A 26,400-nucleotide genomic window follows, 5' to 3' on the forward strand; every position below is an offset into this window, starting at 1 on the left:
CTAGGACACATGGCCCCCATGCATACCTAGTGTGCTCTGCCATCAGCGTCTCCAAGGCCCCTCCCCAGCCCACTGCCAATCCTCGTGTGGCCCTGTCTGGACACAGGTATCCACTGATAACTCCCCCAATAACTGCCGGCAATGCCAATCCTGTGGCAGTCATGGTGTCCCAGGCTACATGCCCTGCTCTCATCTCCAACTCAGGATCCTGAAAAACCCGTCTCAAGGCCTCCCTGTCACCGTCACGGTCGTAGGGGATCAACTCTCCATCAATAGGAACATATAATATCCTGTATACATCCTCCAGTGTCACTGTCATCTCACCCATCGGCAGGTGAAACGTGCATGTCTCTGAGTGCCATCTCTCGGCCAATGCAGTCAGCAACCCCATGTTTGCCCGAAACTCGGGCACATAGAGCATATATGTGAGACCCATATCCTCAATGGAAATCATGTCCTGGATGGACAACTCTGGACGCAGTCTCTGAGTCGATGGGAATCTCTCCCGTGACTCCAACATCGGCAAATACTCCTGCAGTCAAGCAAATCAATCTTGTCAGTTATCGTGGCATTCACTGTTTATCACAAAATGCTACTCGCTACCCAAATGCATATGGCTATCTACCCTAGTGACACTCACTGTTCATCACAAAGTGTTGCTATTTATCCTAGTAGTGCTCACTGTTCATCACAAAGTACTACGTGTGTGACATTCCCTGTTCATCACAAAGTGTCACTCACATTCGCACTCCCTGTTCATCACAAAGTGCTGCATATCCTGGTGCTCCCTGTTCATCACAAAGTGCCTTGATCTATCCTAATCTTCCTAGAGGACCTGCTTGAGTGTATCCTCTCAGCAGCTTATCCAATCGACAGTGTATGTTCATCACAGAACTGCCGATTTGACCTAAAGGACTAAAAAAATGCATTTAAACACATAAACGCACTTTTTCAACACACACGCGCTTTTAACTCATAAACGCGCTTATAGACTGCATAAACGCGCCTCTGCAACACAGATGCGCTTTCTAAACACAAACGTGCCTATGCCAGACACAAACGCGACCAGGGAACACAGACGTCCCTGCATGACATAAACGCTATTCAAAAGCACAGACGCTACTACATTTCACAAACGCGTCCGCATTCAACACAAACGCGGTTCCAGGCACAGACGCGCCTGGACCCGACACAGACGCGCCTGTTGGACACAGACGCGCCTGGCGCTGACACAGACGCGGTTGCGCGTTTTTGCACTTTTAAACTACCCTATTTCTAGCGCATTTATTGCTCCTAAACATGCATTAATGACAAAACTTGAAATGCGTGAAAGTACGAGGAGGTTTTCGGGTACTTACTGGCTCTCCTGCATCGGCTGGTCGCTGGAATCGGCGGACACGGTCGAATCTATGAACGAATGCCATCGCTGCTGACTGCTGCTGTTCTTTTCTCGCTCTGCACTGTGATCTCGTAAGGGTGTGAATGACAATGAGGATGTCTTTTGCCCGTGGTCTATCTTATAGCCTACCCTAGCCCTCGCCCTCATTTCCCGAGTCAGTCTTCCTCATCCCGTGACTTTGTCACTTTATCCAATCAGTCCATTCTATCCCATCTTTCTTATCGCGAGATTGTCTGCAATCTTTCCAGACTTTTTCATCCAATCTCTCGAGGGGGCATATCATTCCCATCCTGGGGCAACTCTGTATCAGTTCATCTTATCTTCTTTGAAACATCGCGACAAGCCGCATTGTCTCAAAGAGGGGCAAAATGTAGACACCTAAAATTGTCATGTCTAATTAAATAAATATTTTATTTATTTAATTATCTAAGCCTAATTCTTCTATTAATTAAATAAATCTTTATTTATTTAATTAATTCATTTATCCTCTTCTAGCCTTATTTCTCATTTAAATAAATACATTTATTTATTTAAATTATCCCTTTCCTAAATTAAATAAATATTTTATTTATTTAATTGCCCTACTTCTTCTATTAATTAAATAAATCTTTATTTATTTAATTAATTCATTAACCTTTTCTACACATGACACATGTCATTCATCTCTTATTTCCTACACTACCTACCCCTTTCATTATTTTGGTATTTCTTATACCTACCCTCTAATCCTAGCCGACCTCTCTTTTTACACCTCTCAATCTTAACCCTCCATTTTCTATTGTGTCTTCTATTTAAGGAGATGCTTTCTTCATTACCAAACCCTAATGACTAATTTTGGAGGACTTGGCTACACTACGATCCTACTTGCAACCACATTCCGTTCTTTGTTGAGCTCTTGTGCATACAAAAATCTGAGAGCAAGCATATCAAACAAGATCAATGGAGATAGGAAGAATGGAGATCAAAACCCTAGTGGACATGTGATGGTATAATCTTTGTGATTTTTTGAGTTATTTTGCATTGTCTTGGGTTATCTTCATATGTTATGGTGGATCTTTGTTCATTGTTAGGCTAGGGTTTGGTGGTTGAATCCATTTTAGTCTTTCAATATTGTTGTTTATTGCTATCCATTTTCACCATATACAAGAACAAATTGAGAAGAATAACACATGGACATTAGTTCCCCGACCTAAAGACAAAAATGTAATTGGAACAAAATGGGTATTCAGAAAAAAACTTAATGAAGATGGTAAGGTAATCAGAAATAAAGCAAGACTAGTGTGTAAAGGATATTCACAGAAGAAGGAATTGATTACAATGAAACCTTTGAACCGGTAGCTAGAATTGAGGCAGTCAAATTATTCTTGGCTTTTGCAGCACATAAGAACTACAAAGTATATCAAAAGGATATTAAATGTGCATTTCTAAATGGAGATCTTGAAGAAGAAGTTTACATTGAGCAACCTGGTGGATTTTCTTTGATAGATAACAAAGATATGGCTTGCATGCTAAGAAAAGCTTTGTATGGGTTGAAGCAAGCTCCAAGAGCTTGGTATGCTGGATTGGATAAATATCTTTTGAAGATTGGTTTTTCTAAAGGTAATGCTGACGACAATTTATACTATAAAGTGACTAATGATGACATCTTGGTTATAGAATTTTTTGTTGATGATATAATCTTTGGATGAGAAGATGGATCATGTAAAGACTTTTCTATTGAAATGCAACAAGAATTTGAAATGTCTATGATTGGAGAGATAAAATTCTTTTTAGGATTACAGATTTCACAGACCGATAAAGGTATATTCTTGAGTCAATCTAAATACTTGAAGGAGTTACTAAAGAAATTTGGCATGGAGAACTCTAAACCGGTAAGCACACATATGACTACAAATGACAAATTATCACTAAGGGATGAATCTACACCTGTTAATCCGACTAGGTACAAATCTATGATAGGAGGCCTATTGTGCTTGACACAAACAAGACCTGATATTATGAATGCAGTACATATTGTTTCAAGATTTCAGAGTAATCCTAAAGAAAATCATGAATTAGCAGTAAAAAAGATTTCCCGGTACTTACAAGGCACTACAAATTTTGGCTTATGGTATCCTAGAGATGAAAACTTTGAATTATGTGCATACATAGATGCAAATTGGGCAGGAGATGTGGATGACAGAAAAAGCACCACCGACGGAGCATTTTTCCTTGGAAGCAGATTAATTTCTTGGTTGAGTAAGAAACAAAGTTGCACATCTTTGTCAACAACTGAATCAGAATATGTTGCAGCAGCAACTAACTATACACAGGTATTATGGCTTAAGTAAATGTTGAAAGACATAAAGGTAAAATGCAAGGAACCTATAACTATCTATTGTGATAATACAACAACAATTGATATATCTAAGAATCCAGTACTACAATCTAAAACTAAACATTTTCCATCAAACTGAATTTTCTGAAAGAGAATGTTGAAGCAAAAGAAGTAAAAATGGTTTATGTGAATACTAAAGAACAGATTGCAGATATTTTCACTAAGCCTTTACCTAAGGAGACTTTTGAATATCTCAGAGATCAGCTTGGGGTCATACCCCCACCGGTAGAGACTTAGACAATTGTTGTTTTGTTGGCAAATGCACACTCCGATGAGAAATTGTAGGTGATTGAAGGTATTGTCATTGATGGCAACCTCACAATCATGTGATACCGACAAGTTGACACAGGCATTGGCACCGATAGACTCTACACCGACATACAGATCACCGGCACCAAAAAAAAGATTATCGGCACCATGGCCGACAGGAATTTTGTATAAATATATTTTGTAATTAATTGTAAAATCTTTTGTAAGCCGACATGGCGAATTGTAATATGACTCATATATGTATAAGATCATTGTAGATCATTTAGGAAGCGAAGTATGAAAGGAAAATAACATACCTAATGTGCGAACTGTTAGGATAAGGGTTTATGTATATTGCAGAGCTTAAACCGGTATTGAATCTAGCATAGCAGATGTTGATCTGAAGCAATACAAGACATTGGATTTGTATAATCCAATTTTGTATGTCAGTGTGACTTCTTTTGTAACTAAGCAATGAGCTCTAGGCACTTGGCCTTCCTGCATGTGTAGGCCCCTGTTGTAAACAATAATATTTCCTTGTTGGCCAGTAAGCGAATTTTATGGGTCACAAATCCCACCGAGGTTTTTCCGGTTTCCTCGTTAAAATATCGTGTTATGGTGTGCTTTTCATGTTGTGGTTGGTGTTCTTATTTGCTGCATTATTTTTGGTTTACTGATACACAATTTTAATATGTTTTTCATGTTATAAGTTAAGAAAATTATCTAACCTGTCATATACTGATTCATCCCCCCCCCCCTCTCAGTATCTTTGGGAATCCTAACAATTGGTATCAAAGCCCGATCCTCTATTTTCTAAAGCCCAACAGCTTGAGGAAGATCTCGACATCGATAGAGATGGAAAATTTGAGAAAGCAATTGGAAACATCTCTTTCGGACTATGATGCAAAAAAAGTAAAGAATATCAAACTTGAGGATGATCTGAAGGCTGCACAGGATATTATTCGAGGACTTAAAAAAAATCACTATAGCAAGGAATAAAAGAAGAGAACTTTGTGAAAAGATGCAGAATGAGGAAGATGAAAAGGAAACTCTTAATGATCTGGTGAACCAACTGAGACAAGATAACTGTACAATGAAGAATGAGATGCAAGATATGACTATGAGATTTTGTAAAGAAATTGAAGATAGAAATGAGAATGAAGATGATTTGGTTAAAAGAATAAATGATGCTGGAAATGAAAACACAAGACTCAGTCATGTAAATGATATGTTGAAGACAGATTTGATGCACACACAAAATGACATAACTGAACTCATGAGACAAAAAGGAATCTTGGAGAATGAACTGACTGTTGCAAATCAACACAAGGAGAAATTCAATAAAATTTTAGAAGAACTTGTTGACATGCTGAAGAATCAGAAACCTAATGGTGATACAAATGGCCTTGGCTTTGAAGTTGGTGAAAGTTCCGATACTTGAAACAAACATGATCATAGCAAACCGGTAAGACAAACTGTTGCTTATAGATTTAATGGGAAATGCTTTAACTGTAACAAGTATGGTCATAGCGCAAATCAGTGTAGATCTAGAAATTATCAAAATACTAATACACCCACCGGTCAATGTTCTAAATGCAACAAAGTTGGTCATAATTTAGAAAATTGCAGAATGGATGTAAGATGTTATGTCTGTGGAAGATTTGGACACCTATCTAATCAATGCAGAACACATACTAGCATAGGATATGGGAAAGCTATTCAGAAAAACAACGTGACTTGTTATGCTTGTAACAAGATTGGACATATTGCAAAATTTTGTAGAAGTAAGGCATCACCGACAAATAACAAAGGTCCTAGCATGAAGGGTAAAGAAAAGGTTGAAGAGGTAAAGCAAGAATTCTCAAAACAATGGATTAGAAAGTTAGATCAGAATGTTGATGGGAACACTCCTCCACCAGCAGAACATAGTAACACTCCACCGGTAGGAGACTCTTCATCTAACTGAAGGAAAATCCTTTGAGGGTTTGGCAACTAATTTAAAAACATGCTATTATACCCTTGGTTGATAGTGAAAAGTTGAATTACTTCTTTACCGACATATGAGTTAAGTTGTGACTTAACCGGCAAGCATTAAATGCGGTAGTTTGAGAAAATAACATTATAAAGCAAGTGTTTTGGCTCTTTTTCATTCACCAAGTATTCAAATCTTTGAGAGTGCAAAAATTCTTGAGTGAAGGCATCCTTAGTGAAGAAGTGAAGCAGTTCATCCAAGCACTCGTCCCTAAGGCAGATTGAGGTGTTTATAAACATGGCATCCTCCTCCACTCCTGAATTTATAGCAAACCCTATTGTAATTGAGGTTATCAAGCACCTTAGACCCGTATTCAAGCTTGTTCCTGAAATAGCTAAGAAAGATGATAACACAGGTGCATTCTCTCAAATTCCTAAAGGAGTAGTATATGTTGAAGATCCTAGAATATACATACACTATCATATAGAGGAATTAGGAGATGAAGAAATCAAGAAAATGTACAGAACTGTGATTTGTGATGAAAATGACAATATCAAACCGGAACACAAGGTAGTAGAAACCCTAGGTTTTGTGGATATTCTTAGCATTCCTGATTTTCCTGGAGATGTGATAAGAATAGTCCTAAGCAGAGTCCACGGTGAATTCTTTTAGTTGGATTCAATTCATAAGATCACCAAAGAATTAGTTAAAGCAGTAATAGGGTTACCTTCCACTGGTAGTAGACCTGACAGAGCTAAAAGGGTCTCAAATGACACAGTGATGGATCTAACCGACGCAACATTTGACAAAAGGTCTCTAAGGGTAAATGATGTAAAGGACATCAATGTCAGATTTATCAGTATGATTTTAGGTTACAAAGCTACACATGCAAATAGGTTGAACTCATTATCTAGCCTATGTATTAAAAGTGCATATGACATGGTTAATGATAATGCTAGAATAGATGCGTGTGAATGGCTCAAAGATGAATTGATAAACAATCTGAAAAAGATCAAAGGAGATAAGAAAGGAACCTTTAGATTCAGAAATTTTCTTGTATGTTTAATGTTGTACATTACTAAGCAAGTACCCGGTATTGGCAGAAAAGATTTTGGCTTTGATATACTGGTAGGAAAGCAACTGTTGGATCTATTAAACAACATGGGAGAAAACATAGAGAAAAATATAAACGAACATTTTCAAGAACTGAAGGCTCGAATGAAGACAAGAATAAGACTGTCACAGACAATCGTAGATAAATATCATAAGGAAATATACTTTGTAATTAAAAAGGATGAAATTTGGATGGAGGCAATTGTCCCTAGGACTATCTGGGTAACTAAAATGGGATATGAAACAGATGATAACATTATTGAAACTTATGCAAAAGCCCTCCTTGAAGCACCAAAAGAACCCTCTGAGAAAGTCTTTGGCAGTGCTGAAACAATAGAAAGTGGTATTCAGTCTAGGAAAGAGTCAAGAAAGTTGAACAAACAGTAAGGAAAGGCACTAGACAAGCAAAAGCACTTAAGGAAGATGTATTGAAGCAAACTGGTATCAAAGAAGTGAGTTGGAAGGACTTCAACCAGAAACTCATCTTTCACTGGTTGCAACTTCCTTTGAGAGTGATATACCGATGATATTCAAAAGGGTATAAAGGAAAAGAAAACTCTCACCGGTACCCTCACCCACTCCTAGAAAAACAAGACAAAAGCAACAAGCAGTGAGGCCTCCAGTTAAGAAGTTAACTCCTAAGAAGAAGAAGAAGGTAAAACAAGATATTGCTCCACTGGATAAACTCCTTAGTGAAATAACAGAAGATGTAAAGTTGAAAAACATTAGCAAACTGTACAATACACTTTCCGCTGATGACAAAGAAAGCATAGAAAATAGTGTAATTTTACACTTGGATATATACAAGAAATTTTTGATGGGAATTGTTGATGAAATACCCAATGATTTGTATAGAAGACTAGAAGCTAGAAGGGTAACCATTGTTGAGCTGGACAAGAAGATAAAAATTGGAAAATTACTTGCAATGCATCTAGTAAACTCACCTAATGAGATAGACAAATTAATCAGTGAGGCCAACTGGAAAGTATTTTCAACTGCTCACCGACATGTAGCACTGATGGTAGGAAGAGTGAATGAGATAACAAAAGAATCTATAGACCAATGGGACATATTCTTTGTTGAAAAAGAGAAACGAAAAGAGCTACTAAGACCTAAGACCATCAGGGTATACCAAAAGGACAAGGATAAGGAGAAAGGTAAGGTAGGTGGACCTCCAAGCCTAAAGATAACTGATAACTTACCCCCACCTCCTTCACATACTCCACCAGTAGAAATTACAAACAATCAACCGGCTACAGTGAGTATGGAGACTCCTCAAGAGGATACAAATCCTGAGTCCGAAATTTTGCACACTATGAATATAGACACGCAAGAAGTAAATGTTGTGGTTGACAGAGAAACCACTGAGGATAAAAGGAAAGATGTGGCTACTGAGCCACTGGCTGCAGATGTTGAGGTTGAGGTCAATGATACTGTAAACATAAGCACAAAAAAACCTACTTAAACAGAGCAATCGGTAGAAGACACTACTGGTAAAACATTAGAAGAACCGGTAGATAAAACTGAAAAACAATCAGGAGAACCAGCAATGGACAGTGCAGAGGTACAAATTGAGAAACCAAAAGTGCATACAGAGACTACATCTGAGAAACTGACAGTTGAGAGCTCAGAGAAACCTTCTGAGACACAGATGGAGAAACCGGAACAGAAACAGATCGAGACACAGGTTTAGACCGAGACAGTGCCACCGGCTAAAATTGAAAAGCCTAAACCTTTGCTAATAGAAATGCAAACACAAACTGACGTACCAGAGGTCAAAACAAGCAAGGTTATCACTACAACTGACAGCATGGGTATTGTGAAAATAGTTGGGTAGACATCTGGTACTTCAATAGTAGAATTTCGGCCTACAAATGTGACAGAGATCTTACTAGACTCAATAAAGAAAATCACAGAGTGTAATGCACAAGCCTATAAGGCTATCGATGACACAATTCCTATTCTCAAATTGGTAGCACCCAAGTGCATTGTGGATAACAAAGATTCTTTAGATCAACTAGACACATTGTCTAAATTCATCACCGACAACATTTTGACAGTTGATCAAATAAATGAAGACACATTCAAAGAGAGGATGAATAAGGAGAAAGAGAAATTCTTTGAGGAAATAGTGAAGAAGAACAAGGAACAAACATAAACCTTATTACCGACACTAGGAGAAACAATTTTGGATTTCAAGAAACTGTATAGGGATACTTGCAAAACTGACATCTTGACATAGGACATAGATTCGGAGATCAGCAAAACACAAACTGAGATTAACAATATTACTGACAATCTAATAGGCACATCAGATTCATTTTTGGAAATAGAAAAGAAAATTGCAGATCTTGAAGAGAAAATTGAGAAGTTAGAAAAGGATAAAGAGAGAATAAAGGATAAGGCAAAGAGCTTAAAATGTAAACTTGGTCCTAAACTAGATTACCTCATTTATTTGAGAAAATAATTTTTTGAGGCTCTGGTTCCTGGACTCAAGACACCGGAAGAGAAAATGCACATACTCACTGGTACAGTTCAAAGAACACAAGAGGCATTATAGGATAACAAAAGATTCAGCGGTAGTTTAAATTTGGTTTTGGCAGATATTTTCCAGATTATAACCCACCAGTTACAAAAATCTAGGCAGGAACCACACTCCACTGATAGCAAATGACAACCTTTCTCATTGATGTCAAAGGGGGAGTAGTGTGATGAGAAAAATGATCAGAACAGGAAATCATCAACTCAAGGGGATCATACATTTTCGGGCACATAGTTTTGGTAAGACAATTTTGGCAGATTCTTTTTGGACATCATTTTGGACACTTTTTGATTTTTCTCACGAGTGTTGCCATCAATGCCAAAGGGGGAGATTGTTGGCAAATGCACACTCCAATGAGAAATTGTAGGTGATTGAAGGTATTGTCATTGATGGCAACCTTACAATCATGTGATACCGACAGGCTGACACAGGCACCGACACCGATAGACTCTACACCGACATACAGATCACCGACACCAAAAAGAAGATTACCGACACCATGGCCGATAGGAATTTTGTATAAATATATTTTCTAATTAATTGTAAAATCTTTTGTAAGTCGACATGGCGAATTATAATATGACTCGTATATGTATAAGGTCATTGTAGATCATTTAGGAAGGGAAGTATGAAAGGAAAATAGCAGACCTAATGTGCGAACTATTAGGATAACGGTTTATATATATTGTAGAGCTTAAACCGGTACTAAATCTAGCATAGCAGATGCTGATCTAAAGCAATACAAGACATTGGATTTGTATAATCCAATTTTGTAAGTTAATGTGACTTCTTTTGTACCTAAGTAGTGAGCTCTAGGCACTTGGCCTTCCTGCATGTGCAGGCCCCTATTGTAAACAGTAATATTCTCTTATTGGCCAGTAAGCGAATATCGTGGGTCACAAATCTCACCGAGGTTTTTCCCACACCGGGTTTCCTCATTAAAATATTGTGTTATGGTGTGCTTTTCATGTTGTGGTTGGTGTTCTTATTTGCTGCATTATTTTTGGTTTACCGGTATACAGTTTCAATATGTTTTTCGTGTTATAAGTTAAGAAAATTATCTAACCGGTCAGATACTGATTCACCCCCCCTCTCAAAATCTTTGAGAGTCCTAACATGTTTGTCGTCAACCGACATAATTAACAGAGAAATCTTTTATTTCGACCTTGATGAGGAGAGCTACTTCTTAGGTGGAGTAGTCGGTATACTGAATAAGTTGGTATTTTGTATTTGAACCTGGTTTTTGTATTGCTTTGGCATTTGATGTCAAAGGGGGAGAGATTGATATGGAAAAACACATGTTACTCCTAGGGGAGAGATTGTTATTTTGGGAGAGATTGATTACTCTCTGTATCTGAATTTTTATTTCTGGTTATGATCTCTTTTGGGAGATTATTGGTTTTTGGTATTTGGCATTTCTGTTTTTGCACTTTGATGGTTTTTCCATCTCGTGTTGCCATCAATGCCAAGGGGAGATTGTTGGTATTTTGGATATGTTGATGTGGTTTTGTCATTGATGTCAACACTTATCAGCTCTGGCCAACCTACTGGCACTTGGAGAATCAACAATGTTCACCGACAAGCAAGTGACTTATGCATAGTCACCGGTATCTGGTTCACCGACAAGATATATTGTTCACCAACACTTGGAATGACATGGAAAACACTTGGTTATGTCGAAGAAATCATTTTGACACTTTGTCTTGAAGATTTGTTCATTGGTATATTCGTGTTTGCATATTTGCTGTTACCGACAAATAGGTCCAAGATAAACACCAACAGGCTTATTTATTCCAGATCAGCACGACACACTACGGAGATGATTTATTAATGTTGTAAATGCATTAAGCCGACATGTTGAATTAGATATTGCATCGGTTATTGATTTACTTGTAAATTGTTTTATTGTAATATCTTTTGTAAAGCCGACCTACACATTTTGGTCCCAGGCTTTGGTATATATGTAAGATCTTATTTGTAAGATCGATATGCGATTAGGAAAAGGATTTGTAATAAGGTATATGTGAAAATAAGCAGAACTATACACATAGACATTATTTGAAGGTTGAAGAAGGTTTTTGTGAAGGCATATCAGAATTACACCGGTACTTAATCCAGCATATGAAGATGCTATTTTGAGCAGTACAACATTATTGGATTTAACCATCCAATTGTAGTCAGTGTGACTCCCATTTGTGTTTGAGCAGTGAGCTCTAGGCGCTTGGCCTTTTTGCATGTGCAAATCCCCTATTGTATACACATACTATCTGCAGTAGTATCATCTGATTGTGGGTAAGGTTTCCCACCATGGTTTTTCCCCTTACAGGGTTTCCACGTACAAATATTGGTGTTATGTATTGTGGATGTTATTGCCTTTCTGTTTCATGCATTAATCTTTACCGGGTACTGCAATTAACTGATAAACTGTCTATTGACATTAAGTTTGGTTTACCGGTACTAAGCATTAAGTTTGGATAAGTTGTTTTTGGTTTAAATTTATTAGACAACTGATTCAACCCCCACTCTCAGTTGTCTCTGGGACCTAACAATGTCGGCCTCCCTTTCCTCCACCACTCCACTACAAGAAGCTGTAAAGTAGGATCCCGAAGCTACATAAGTTGGAATTTTAATGAAGGCGAGTGAGCTACCCAAGCCGAAGAAGAAACCAGCTTGATGGGCTAGTGATCTAACCCTCTCCAGTCAAGAATCTCAGAATTTGTGGATCACCCCCCACCAATCCAAAAACTAGAATCTAGAGAACAATCCAACCTCTCTGCAATTCAATACTCTCCCACCCTCCTATTGTTCCAAGTGAACAAACCATTACCAGGCTTAATGTCAACAAGCTGCAACAGAGATATACTATCCTAAAAAAGGAAAGAAGAAGGTTCCAACTACATAACACCCCCCTTCTTTTCACTCAACTCAAGGATGGCATTGAAGTCTCGTGCCATAATCCAAGGATGAAAAGGGGCTAGCCTTCGCATACAAGAAATATGAGACCATAAGTTTTTCTCACCCTGAAGATTAGTAGGGGCATAGATGTTAGAAAACAAGATGAATTCCCCAATCTCAAGACTAGAGACAATCTCGAATAACGAAGATCTGGAGCCAACCCACCAGACAAGGCGAAACCTTAAAGGGTTCCAAAGACGAGCCACCCCTCCAGAGGAACTAGCTGCCCCAATACACTGACACTCGCCTTGCCTCCACAACATCAACACCAGACCCATTATACTCTTCATTGAAAGTTTAGTTTCTTGCAAGAATAGGACATCAGGTGAATGATTCCTAATCAAATCCCGAACAACTTTTTGTCTAGGGCCATTGTTTAAGCCCCTCACATTCCAAGAAAGCACAATCATTTTGGAGGATTGGAAAAGTGAGAATCCAAAGTCTTTACTAACCCCGACTCAACCAAATTGTCCCCCATCAATTTGATCTTATCCAAATCCTTCTTTCTGCCAACCTTTGAGCTCTTCTCTGAAGCACTTTTCTCGACATCTTTCTGATGCAGACCCAGGTAAATGAAGGACTTATTACTTTTAACCCCAGTCGGTTCCAATTTCAAAGCTATCGAAGAACCCTCCCCCTCAACCAAATTCACCTCCAAACCAGGAGTGAGTCCCAACTGGACCCCTACTAGCTGATCCATATCCATTTGCTGGTTTCCAACTACTAGCAGGGCCTGGGTAGAGTCCTCAATTACTCTTTCCAGAGCCCCCCTGATGCACCTTGATCCAAAGGGGTTAACCCCAGATTTACTTCCCGATGGCTAAGGTCATCCAAGGCCTCAAATCTGTTAAAGGTATCCTCCTCATGTCTCTCCTGTAAGGGCCTCTTTTGTCCTCGGTTCATATTCTTTGTCTTAATTGAGACAAAACCATCAGCACCCTCAACCTTGACCGACATAGCAACTTTCCCTTTATCAGCCCTATCTAGGCTCGGGTCCAACTGTTGAGGTTGGCGCACCATCGGTTTATATCTAGGGCACTTACATTGTAAACGACCATACTCACGACACAGACGACAATGAAATGGTAAAGTCTCATAATCTAACTGCTGAACCCAAGAATAAGAGCCTGCACACATATCTATAACATCTGGCAAAGGTTTACTAAGATCAATTTCAACACAGATACACGCAAAGGTCATTACCTTTCTCCCCAGGGTTTGCGTTGAAGATCCCACTGGCTTCCCAAGCAGAGCGACAACCATTCGTAGTACATCTTCTCGACAACATTCCATTGGAAAACGAACCCACATTGGAACCCTATTCGGGAGCTCCTCCGAAGGGTTAAACCCTACATGCCAAGGTTTGATAAATAACCTCACCTGGTTGTAAAAATATGGGCCTCCTTCAAAAACCTTATTGCCATCCTCCATGTAGTTGAAAGTAACCATGAAGTAGTTGTTTGCCAACAACATAATCTCCATTTCCCCTTCCGGAGCCCAAGTCCTCTGCGCCCAGTTTTCCAAAAACTGCAAAGAAACCCTCATTCCCAAAAACTTGCAATATAGCGAGTGTTTTGAAAAGTATTCAACGTCTTCAGCTATCATCTCAAGAGGAATAACCAGCTTTGGCCTCTCACTACATCTCTCCAGACAACCATTAATCTTCATAATGCGAGAGCTACCAGCACTCCCAGACCTCGATTCAGAGGAGAAAAGATTATTGTTAAAAGTCTTCATACTAAGGGATGGTGACTTTGAGCCCACCGTTGCACGAAAATCCATGGCGGGAGGTGCCTTCGAGGCCTCACCACCATTACCCGACATTGGATCTCAAAAAAACAATAAAAAATAATGAGCCCACCCCCCAAAGGGGCACACGAGAAGGTACGACACCCAAGACCTCACCCCTCCCAAACACCATCGAGAGAAATAACCAGTCGAAGCCCCCTGCCCCACTGGAAACCCTCGGCTTGTAGAAAAACCAGACCCACCCCCACGCACAGGAAACCCCCACCCGCTGACCATTGCTTCACCCCCCACCCCTCGGGCGCTCCCTGCCCTGCACCGTCCTCCACTTCCCTCCCCCAACGCTCCTGCACACGCATCCACCCATGGGCTAGGGCATCGATGCCCTAGCTCGGCAGCCCATAGACCCCTGCACGCACAACGCCATGTTCTCTCCAATAATAATCAACCTTACAAATAAGAGTTGGCACAATAATTTTATAGAACGACACACTAGAATAATTGCATAAATTAAATAAAAGATAAAGGCACTTAACTCTTGGTTCATTGTTGATTCTATTTTGCTAGATGTGTTCAATTGATTTACTCCTACATTAGAAAATTTTAAGTATGTTAGATGACTAGAGAAGAATCATAAAAAAATCTTTTATACTATTGAAGTCAATTTTCGGAGTGCCTAAGTGATATAAATATTCTTGAGAATTGGTTGCACAATATGTGGATTTGATAGTTTTAACTTTTGAAAATTATATAAAACAAGATTGTGAATTTGAAGGTTTTTGTAAGTAATGATTTTTCTTTAGTGAACTCTAGAATGCCAAAACTAATAAATTTGAATAAAGATTAAAGATATCATGCAATGTAAATATAATGATGATATCATATACAAAATGTAAGATATATTCCAAATGATTTAAATAAATTTATCTCTAAATTAAATTGACAAATTAAATTTTTACATATAAAAATCAAAATCAAATTCAAAACCATATACTTTAATACCCTTATTGCAAGCAAATATAATATTGATATTACAATAAATAACAAAACTTGATTTCTCCTTGATATATAGAAAATATGAGATCTCTCCTAAATAAGTTGAATAAACTTTAAATATTGCAAGTTTAAACGTACATAAAAGAAGAGGGAAAGGCTTCCAGTATAAAAGACAACCCAAATTTTTAAAATTCAAATTCACCATCAGAAGCGAGTTGTCAAGTTTGCAGGAAAACGTGAACTGAATCAGAGGAATTGGAAGGGCAAGAAGCTAAGAACTTGTAAGGAATGCTAATTATATTCGTCTTTAGGGGATGAAAATTGATCGTCCCTGCCAGGGTAGGAAGCAGAAGCAGAAATGGAAGAAAGGTTTGCAAGAGCGTTGGAGAGCTCTCCGGAAGAATTCCTCGCTTTGGTGGAGAAACATCAATCCAGGGTGGACAAATCTGCACTTAAAAATGTGATGCGGGGATGGTGCGTCGAGGCTACCGCGGCTTCCAAAGCCAAGCTCTGCGACGCTCTCTTGCTGTCCACGTCTCAGGCCGTTGTGGACTTCGAAAACGAAAAATCATCAGATGGCAGGGACAATTTGACAAGATCATCGCCAGAGAAGAAGCGGAGGAGGAGGAGTGCCAGAAACCAGAGGCTTTTGTCAGAGGAGGCGGAAGCGCAGGGCAGCAGGAGGTCAACGGGATCGTTGAATGCCCTCCGCAGCTACGCTCATTTGGCGCAGCTATGCATGACGACGCAGCGTGAGAATGGTTTCTCCCCCGCCGATCTTTTCCCCACTCTTGAGAAGCTGCACGGCAACTTGGTGTTGTTTGACCAGGACAGTGCACTGCAGGAGTGCGTGGCGGGGATGTGTGAGCAATGGTGGCGCGAGTCCTGGCCGAGGAGGGAGGCGCTGTTGGCGCAGGCGCTGCCCTGCTTGCTGGCCAAGTCACTCTCTGCTGCTCGCAGAATCGATGTGCACAGAGTGTATTCGATGAGGGAGGGTTTGGCGTCCCTGGACTTCACGCATGAGAGTAGCGGGGATCTCAAGCAGCTGCTGAGGCGGTGCGTGGTGGCGCCCTTGTATGTGAGGGCAGAGGAGGGCAGACGCTTTGTGGCTTTCCTGTTGGTCCTCAATGCGCAGCTTGCCGAGGAGCTGCTACCCATCATTCGCGCGCAGATCCCCTTTGGTCGTCGTTCTATTCTTGAGGCATATGGGGAGATTCTCTTAAGGGCCTGGAGGCTCTCCTCTTCCTCTTCCTCTTCACATTCGCTTCATCACTTCATGCAGTCATTGCTGGAAGGGGCCGTTTATGCTTCTTCCAAAAATCTTGCGTCGTCCATTAGAAAGCTTTTTCAAGCCTTTATCACGCCCCGCACTCAGGAGGGTGTTGAAGCTTTTCTATTCCATCTTCAGGAGCCTATATTGTTCAGAGCTTTGCAGGTTTTCATATCTTTGCCTTTTATATTTTATTATTGTGATTTTTTGGGAGTCATCTGTTGCATAATTTCCAGTGCTAATGTGACAACTTTTAAATGGCTTCTAGTTGCCTTTGTAAATACATCAAAGTTAATTTTCAGCCAACATGTACTGACAGTCTGCATAGCTTTGTTTTATGTTTCTAATAAGTGATTTACGCTCAGGTTGCAAATTCAAATGTTCGCCGTAATGCATTGCTTCTTCTAGTAGACATGTTCCCTCTGGAAGACCCAAACGCATCTAAAGAAGAAAAGGAAGCTTTACTAGAGAAACAGTTTGTTCTTCTTGAAAAGTTGCTTCTAGATGACTGTCCTGATGTACGCTCGACTGCTGTTGAAGGTGCTTGTCGAATTCTTCGATTGTTCTGGGAAGTTGTCCCATCTACAATTACTGCGAAACTTCTGACGAAAGTTGTTGATGAAATGGCACATGACCTGTCTAGTAGCACAGTCAGGCGTGCTGTAGTTGATGGAATGATATATTTGCTCGATAACCCGCAAAGTCATGAATTGCTGAAAGTGCTACTTCCGAGGTTGTCCCCAATGCTTGATGATCCTGCCCTGGCTGTAAGAACAGCAGCTGCTGATCTCCTCCTGACTTTGAAGGACATTCGAGCACTACAGTTTCATAAAGTATGGTTTTGATTCTATTGCTAGTATTGATGTACTGTTGGCGATGAGACAATCTATTAATCTAATGATTACAATCAGAGTTGTTCTCACACTCAATAGTTGTTTATTAAAGATTCAAGTGCATATTTTTTGATGCTTTCATCTTAAATTGCTTATTCAATGTAGGTTGTCAACCTGGATTCCATACTGGAATCTCTTGCAACTGACCATTGTTCAGTTGCTCAGCGACTCACCAGACTTCTTCTTCCATCATATTTCCCATTGAAAGTATCTGTCCCCGAGGCATGCAGTCGATTCATTGTGCTGGTAAAAAGGTCTCCGTCTGCAGCAGCAAGGTTTTGTGAACATGCTCCATCTGTAGGGGTTACTGTAAAGTCTCAAATTGAACTGGTAAAAGCCTTAATTAGCCTGTTCATGACACCAGCTGATATGGATGCTCAGGTAAGACAAGGCATTTTAGTTGCGGTTATGAAGCTTGCTTCCAACTTGGCAAACAACCAGTCATGCAAAATAGCCCTTTGTGAGTTATTTTCAGCTCAAAACTTCAAGCACATGTTAAGTTCTGCATGTAGTCCATCTGAATTGGCAGCTATACTGCATATTGCCTCAATCACTCCACCCAAAGATATATCAGAGTTCATTAAGCATTGTGACCAACTTCTCATGGACTTTGATGCCATTCTCCAGGATGAAAGTAAACAGGAAGAAGTAAGGGCAGCTCATAAATTAATACTTGCATGGGGTGGGTTTGATGATCTGGTGGAAGCTTTGATAAAATTTCTTCAAAATGCCTTGTGTATTTTTGGTTCTGGCAATGCTACAAGGGGCATAAATAGATCAAAACAGGACAAACAGAAAAAATCTAAAAGGACAAGGAAAGTCTCTATGAAATTGAGTGTGATGAAAGGCAAGGGACTATCTGAGAAACCTGGTAATGGTAGCATTACCATTGCAGTGGCAGCAGCATGGCATGTAGAGAACTTACTTGCCGAAGAGGGTACTCGAAAAGCCTTGTTGGCTTCCCCAAAATTGGGAGATCTTGCTTCTGGCCTCAAAATTCTAGTTCAAATGTTTGCTCAAGAGCAATCCAACTCTTCTGCTTGCATGGTGATGCCACCTATTCAAGCATACATTTCACTTGCTACACACATGGCTCTTTGGCAGAAGTCTGTCAAAGATGGAAAAAGTTCATCTAGCGGGAAGGATAAGGACTCAGGCATTTCTGCTGACTCTTCATCTGGTGTGAGTACTACTTCCATCATCTCCTACCATTATATTAAAAACCATGCGATTCCAGTGAGATCTATCCATTGCATTCCTCTAATTAGAGCAAGTCAACATAATGTTTTGTGTAGATGTCATGATACTGATAATGGTATGCTACTTCTGGCTATAGTCTCTGATATATTCACTAAGAGATACAGAAAATAATGTAGGAAAAACTATAGAAAATTTTATTTATTCTTTTGATAACAGTGACAGTCCACAAGACAAAATTGTTCACACAACTCACTAGACGCCCTATATTCAAAATGGATCCTGGGATGAAGCAAGATGCTGATTGAATTCTAGATGCCCAGATTCATTCCTGTTATTATCCGGTGATAATGGCCATGGGTGAGAATCTGTCCTCCCTGAAATACGGCAGATAACATCTGGAACTTCCTTTCCCATGCACTGCTAAGTATAGATGAACCATAAACAGTTGTTAAGGTGTAAGAAATACATGAAACCTCAGAGTTTTCCTTTGAGATACCGTATAAGAGGCACAAATTTATAAACGAAGAGGTATGTATAGCTTAACATAATTTTATTATTAAAGGTTGGATGTTATAATTTTTAGGGTGCCACAGGTCAAAACTCAGAAATAAATTTTTGGGGGATACCTGTGTATAGTTGTAAATTCTCAATTAGTTGAGGTCACTTGAGAACTTATTCACCCTGCTTTGAGACATAGCTTGATGTCTGTCAGGGTTTGTTGCCAAATTTTCAGACCACATAAGTTTGAATAGCTAAAGATCAAAAACCAGCCAAGAAGGAGAGCTTCTGTTAGGTGGTTAAGCCTTCTTCTACAGGCCCTGAAAATGCATTTTGTTTGGTTCTGATTGAACATTGAGAACATTCATTTAGAAGTGTTGCATATTGATTTTGATTCAGAAAACATTTTAAATGGAGACACAAAAGTTCAAAGAGGTTACCAAACTTTGAAATAACTAAATCAAATCCTTTATAACTGCTCGCATTAACAGATCACATGGTTGATAGAGAGTTCTGAATATAACGGTGTAGTAGGTTTTGCATCAACATTTTTGATCACACTCCATTTTAGATCTCATGGTTTTGAGTTTCAATTACTACTGGTGTATCTTAAGAGTTGTTATGGCTTCAACAAGTTGGCCATTTTTAACTACATCATGACAAGCACTGCTGACTTAAATATTTCAATAATGTTGTAAACTGTAATATTTCGTCCAATGGTAACTCTCTCTCTTTCATTAGAAACACCTGTATGTTGATCTATTGCTTAATGTTATAAAGATCAGAGCACAATAGCTTCATCTCTCTTCTCAGAGGCTGTTGTGCATATTATACACCATACATCTCATACAAATAAAGCTGTTGATTTTGCTATTGCTGCAAATATTACTCTTTTGGGTGTGAATATTAGTGCGTTTTGTTTTCTTCATTAGCTTCTTTAGTTTCCATCATGCATAATTTATAGATTTAGCAGTATAATGTTTTGTCCATACAATTGTTCCTAAAATCTGACTCAACCAATCTTCAATTGCTCATATTCACATCTTGTTTAATTTGTCTAGTTTAAGTACTGAATTATGATATTAATTGTTTAATAGCCAAACAATCAGGCAAGGCAATTTGATTATGTCAAGTATCTTTTGAAGTATAATTAAGAATGATTATGATGGTGATGACTCATAATGTGTTACGTGTTTTTATAAGTGTGTCAAGAATCGTTGACACTTTTTCAAGTTGGAGAGAGTATCGTCGAGTAAAAGGTTTTAGCCGGTGGAGGTAACTTGTCATGATGGAATCACACATGCTTAGACTCATATAGCTAGATTCATATATGTGAATAAGATTTAGTATATATATGTGTTCTTTACTTGTATCTAGCTTTATAAGAATGAGTCTAGGACTCTAGACTAACAAAATAATTTGGAGAGCTCATGTTAACATTGGGTTATCGGCTGATATGTAGTTGTACTTTGACATTTCATCAAAATGAGCCCAAACTAAATGGGAGTCGACATGTCAATGCATATGTCTGCATTACAATCATATATGTACATATTAATTAAAGCAGCTCAATTTTGTTGTTAAACATATTGTATGGAGTGACATATTCAGACCATAACTTTTATGGAATGTGCACCCCATGCTATATGAAATGAATCTGCAGCTTTTTCTTTTGGAAATGAAATTGCTCAAGATTAACTTGGGAGCCCAAAATATCACTGAGAATTTCAAACCTTCACCTCTAATGGCTTTGATGTCTAAGGATGACATTGTCAAAATTACTGTTGTGTTGCCTCCTAATTTTTGTTGACAATTGGAAGAATCTTGTGTTTTTTTCTCCCTCATTGAGTCATTTCACTCTAGACTTTTGCTGCCAAAAAATCTTTTCCATCCTCAATAGACAATGCAGATCACCTAAGAGATTTTCTTCCTTCTCCCTGTAGTCTTGTGTGTACCCAGAAATGGATATAGCTTTCTCCAAATCTTTTATCTTTGATTCTACTTTACTCTTGTTGATGAAATGATTGCCTGTGGCCTCCTTGTTCCACTCTCGCCTTTCTCTAGCTTACTTGACACAATGTATCACTTGCAGCCTCTCAATTCTGTGTTCCACTTTGTCAATCAGCTTGTCAAAATTAGGGTGCTCGTACCAAAAGAACTCCGTCTTGAAAGGGATACCTTGCAGTTTACTAGGATTGCTTAAAATAAGGGATATGGTCTAGTGATCGGATCCCTTGTAATGAAGAACCTCCGAACAAAAACCCCCCAACTCCAAAAGCCATTCTGAGTTGAGGAAGAAATGATGGAGTCTGCTTTGAACGTTGTCTGCTCCCACCCATTTGTTGTTCCATGTAAACCATCTTGATCTTGGCTTGATGTCCATCGAAGCAAGATCATTGCACCATCTTCTGAAATTTATGGGTCCACAATTGCTGATCACTGGCCCTCCTTGTTTATCTTTAGGAGCCGAAGTGGCATTAAAGTTGCCACCAACAATGTAGTTCTCCATACTGTGATTATGTCTGAAAGATCACAGTTATTCCCATGTGGCCAATCACTCAGATTTAGAATTAGGGCTATACACATTTGATATGAGCACATGGCAACTGTTTCTGGCATCCTTACAGCTAACAGTGAGACAATACCGTTTGGTAACCACCATAGAGCAGCAAAAAATGTTTTTATTCCAGATTATATCAAGTCCACTGGCTAGATCCCACAACGTCCTGAGCAATCCCATCCCCATTCCTCCATACTTTTTGAATAATTTCCCTAAACTTATCTCCATTCAATTTGATTTCCTAAACAAGCACATAAATTTAAATGTATTAATTATAAATAAATAATTTATAATTTGATAAATAATAATTATATATAATAAGGTATTTAATATTATTTTTTATTATTTAATAAATATATTTATTTATTAAATTAGCTCCTTTATAATAAATATATATTACAAATAGATATATGAATAATGAATATAAATATATTAATATATTAGTCTATATTAATTAGAATTATGTAATTTGTCTTGATGTGGGATGTAGTCATGTGGTCATTGGGGAGGAATATGATAATGTATGTGATGAACACCTATGTGTAGGTAGGAATGTCAAAGCTTGTCAGCATGGGGGTGGTGAGAAATGAGAAAGGTGCATATTGGCTGCATTTTAAACATCTCCCACACTATGCATTATAGGTATTGTAGCGCACTTAGCTCCTTGTCCAACTTCTTTTGCACGTTCCTCTATGTGTGTGGCTATTTTATTACTTCAATTGTCATCGGCAATGTGTCCATTTTTCTCAACAGGTTTGCAACAAGTATGGCCTAGATGGACCCACATAGTATCTAGGGTGCGTGGCCAGACCTTAGGTGAACCTAGGGCTGTCTAGCCATGGACCCCAATCCAAATCAAACCTAGCTAATACAATGCCCAATTCTACCAAACCTAAAAACAATAGCAATCTATCTTGCTAATATAACCTGGAGAAGAGCATTTGAATTCTTCATGCTTATATCATGTCCATGACTAATTGTGAGTCTTATAAATTTTCCACTAGATCACACCATTCTCTTATTTAGCTCAATATGCTTTTTGCTTTTCCTTCTAGAAAAGGTTAGCAAAATATAAAAGTATTACAACCTACAAGGGTGACATTGAATTTGGTATCCTATGAGTTAGCCCAACTTCTAGTCACTCTATGTTGGATTGGAATTAGATCACAGAGAACATCAAGTCCCAAAATTCCATGCTAACAAATTGGCAAATTTGCAAGGGAGTTGGACGGCCCAAATGTCTTTAGCATCCAAGTATTTGGTAATTCATTGATCCTTTTCCTCTTGCACTAGTTGTGCAGCATAAGGCAACAATATTGATGGAGGACTGTCAAGATACAATGTGTGAAATGAAATTGGTGGCTACCATTTGACAAAAGAAGAAATAAATTAGCTGAGATCTTGTTTTTTCTATGTTTGTGTAAGATACCCCCTTTTCTGGGTAATTTTGTCCACTTCAACTCAGAGTAATTCTGTCAAACAGTTTGCTAGCATACTCTGTTCGTTATGTTCATTGAAGATTATTGTTTTATGGCCAAAGTATGCACACAACTATATCTTACAATGAACTCATACAACTATTGTCATTTAATGCTTAGAATTTAAAACCAAACATCATCACAATTTTCAACAAGAAAGTGTCCATTATCTCAAAAGAAACTTCACATTAAAAAACCACCTTGTCTTAGCCTTATCTCTATGTTCGTGTGCCTTAGGATTTTTGTCAAACAATTGGCATGCCCACTGGTTGCCACTATAAAGATCTTTGTCCCAATTGATTGTGTTCTCAAGATGATTTGTTTGTCATTACGTCAAACACTTGGTAAACAAGGTTAGCTCTAAAGCCTTGTGATAGCTTGTTAGGAGGATTGCAAACATTCAACATGTAATGAAATTGGTGTTGTGACCTATTTCACACATCGCCCCATGGCAAATGGGGACCCCCAGTAGTTTGCTTTTTATGGTTTTGTCTTAGCTCTGCAATTTCATAAGCCTTTATTCTTCGAGAGTTTAGAGTTGAATTTTTGAGAAATTATCCCAGTCAAATAGAGAATTCATGCTCAGAATAGTGTCTGGACATCGTCAAAGTGCTCAGAAGGCCCAAAGGACAAAGATCTCAATTGCTTAGGGTCAATTATGACACCTTCCTATTTTTAAGGAATTTTGCTTTTTGCTTTTTTGATTTTTGGCACTTTGGGACCAATCTAGGAAGTAGCTTTTTTGGCTTGCTTGTTGCTTTTTTTGCTTTTTTGAAAGTAAACCTAGGGTTGGGTCTCTCAGGTCATGGCATCAACGTTCCCATCTTCGAAATCGAAAATTTATGTCTTCAAGTGTAAAAAGCAAGGTAAAATCTCCAGGCTAGGGTTTTGTTCCAGAAGTTCCAGGTAAGCATGTATGGTTGAACAAAAAAGTCAATCAAGTATCTTTGTCAAGGACACGATTCAAGGTCAAGTAGAGATGGAAGAAATTCAAACATGGCATATGAACCTATGGCCAGACCATAATGATGTCCGCCCTATCAAAGAAGCTATCAATTTTGTCTAAGGTTTGGCATGACACAAAAGGCCTAAAGTCTGCCATGGCTTGTCAAGCCTCAAGTCCGCCCAATAAGGTAAGGAGCATGGCCAAACACTCTTGAAGTTCACCCTAGGCAAGGTAAAAGGTATGTCTAAATAGCTGCAAAGTCCGCCACCCTCAAGCAAGCATGTTCCAATCATCTCCAAAGTCCGCCTAGGTTGGAAAATGGCTTGTAAGCCTCAAAGTCTGCCCATACCAAGGAAGGCAAAGGGTCTCCAAAGTCCGCCTAGCTAGAAGATGCCAATGTCCAAGCACTCTCCAACTCCGCCCAAGAAGTTCCAACGTGAGGTTAAATCTGCCCAAGGCTAAGAGGGGTTAAAATTCAAAATGTCCAAAGAGTCTTCAAGTCTGCCTAGGCATGAAGAACATGTCCAATCAGTTGCAAACTCCGCCCAAGCAAGATGGCACAAAGAACATGAAGATGTGACACTAAGCAAGTCTGCCATAGCATAAAAGTTGTCAAGTCCGCCTTGGAGGAAGGTCAAGATGGCAAGGCAAGGAGGAGAAGTTGAACATGTCCAAGAAGTCACAAAGTCCTGTTGACGTGTGTTTTGACACACCCACCAACAGTCAAGTAGTTTATGCAAACACTCACCACCTCTCCTGAAAAGTAACGAGTTTGGAAGAACTCACTACCCCAAGATCTCTGTAGTCGGGTCTCGACGGTGATGGATAGCTCAATGGTTGATGTGGTTATACCTGTAAAGGGGCTTGCTGGTTAGAGCTAAATCTCGCTGGTTACAGATAATTGCACTTCCTCTTTTTTTGTATTTTATGATTTAAGATTCTTTGGGGAAATAAAATGCGAAGTGTAAGGGAAACAAGAAAATAACAATAAAGATCAATACAATGACAACTTAATAAACTATTCAATTAGTTCCCTGCAATTCGAGCAATTATCAAATATTATCCAAGTTAGCATTCAACAACGGACCTCTAGAAAACCTGCAAAAATCATCAATTTCACAAATCTGTGGACATAAAATCATCAACAATATGGCCTATCACAGTAATTCTCATACACCACTGACGTGCGCAATATGATTCATAACATGATAGACAAAAAGATTACCACATTGCTAACTCAAAACAATAGACCTTACTCGATTACACAGAACAATTTGGTAGAATATAAATGTAGATCAAGCAATCTACAAGCTGCTTTTCATATTAATCTCCATGAATGTATAACAAAAATAACTCAAACTTCTTAACAATCTGCAAAATACTCTAAAATCTCTAAGTAGGCTACAAATCATCAATTTGGGACCCTTACAAATGAATCTAACTTCTCAATTTATAGAAGTTTCCCACCCTACTATCTAGGAAATATCTCTACTCTAAATTAAGAACTGATCCTAGGAGTCGCAGTTAACTTGCAAGTTTTTGCCTCGATACTCCACTTAACAACTACAAAATGGGGATTGCATGAGCACTACGAAAACCCTGCTTGGTGAGCCACGTTTTCGTAATCATGCAGAATTTTTCTCAAAACTGGAACTTGAGTAGGAGCAACAGTTTTAAAAATACAAGAAAAAACTTTGCTATCTTTAGCAATTGTGTGCTTATCTTTTTATTTCTTGGTAAAAGCCTTATAATTTTCAATTATGCATGCAACTGCTTGGACTGGAGGATTGGCTACATGCTTAATTCTAAATTTATATTTCTTCAAAGCTTCATTTGCATGTGCTCCTTGTTCCTCTAACTCCTTCACCGTATCCGCCACCTCTTGACACTGAATAATCAGCCGTGTGTATCTATCCATAAGGGCGACATCAAACTGGGCGGCAGGTCCTAGGTTTTGTGCCTCATACGCATCCTATTGATTCAAAACTTGCTGCTGATCCATTATTCCGGTATCAGCTATTCTGAGGCCAAAAGGTCCTAGTATATTTGTCACAAAATTCTCATATGACAAAATCTCCCTGAGGAGAGGGTCTCAAATGTTAGTCATCTCCTTGATATATTGTTGATACATCTCTATTTTTAGCTCCAAAATGTATATGTAGGACTGTAAATTCTCACAACTATCCCCTCCTAAGAGGTCTTCTTT

General features: G+C 38.8%; 1 protein-coding gene across 1 annotated transcript in view; it reads left to right on the plus strand.

The window, feature by feature from the left end:
* Positions 1–15,527: 15,527 nt before the first annotated feature.
* LOC131073131 (uncharacterized) overlaps positions 15,528–26,400 on the plus strand; it is a 45,348-nt gene continuing 34,475 nt past the window's right edge. The window contains exons 1-3 of the mRNA XM_058009517.2: positions 15,528–16,784; positions 16,985–17,452; positions 17,618–18,694. Of these exons, the coding sequence (XP_057865500.2) occupies positions 15,708–16,784; positions 16,985–17,452; positions 17,618–18,694 (2,622 nt within the window). The 5' untranslated portion in view covers positions 15,528–15,707. The remainder of the gene's footprint in view (positions 16,785–16,984; positions 17,453–17,617; positions 18,695–26,400) is intronic.

This window comes from Cryptomeria japonica, chromosome 5 (assembly GCF_030272615.1).
Source record: "Cryptomeria japonica chromosome 5, Sugi_1.0, whole genome shotgun sequence".
NCBI lineage: Eukaryota > Viridiplantae > Streptophyta > Pinopsida > Cupressales > Cupressaceae > Cryptomeria > Cryptomeria japonica.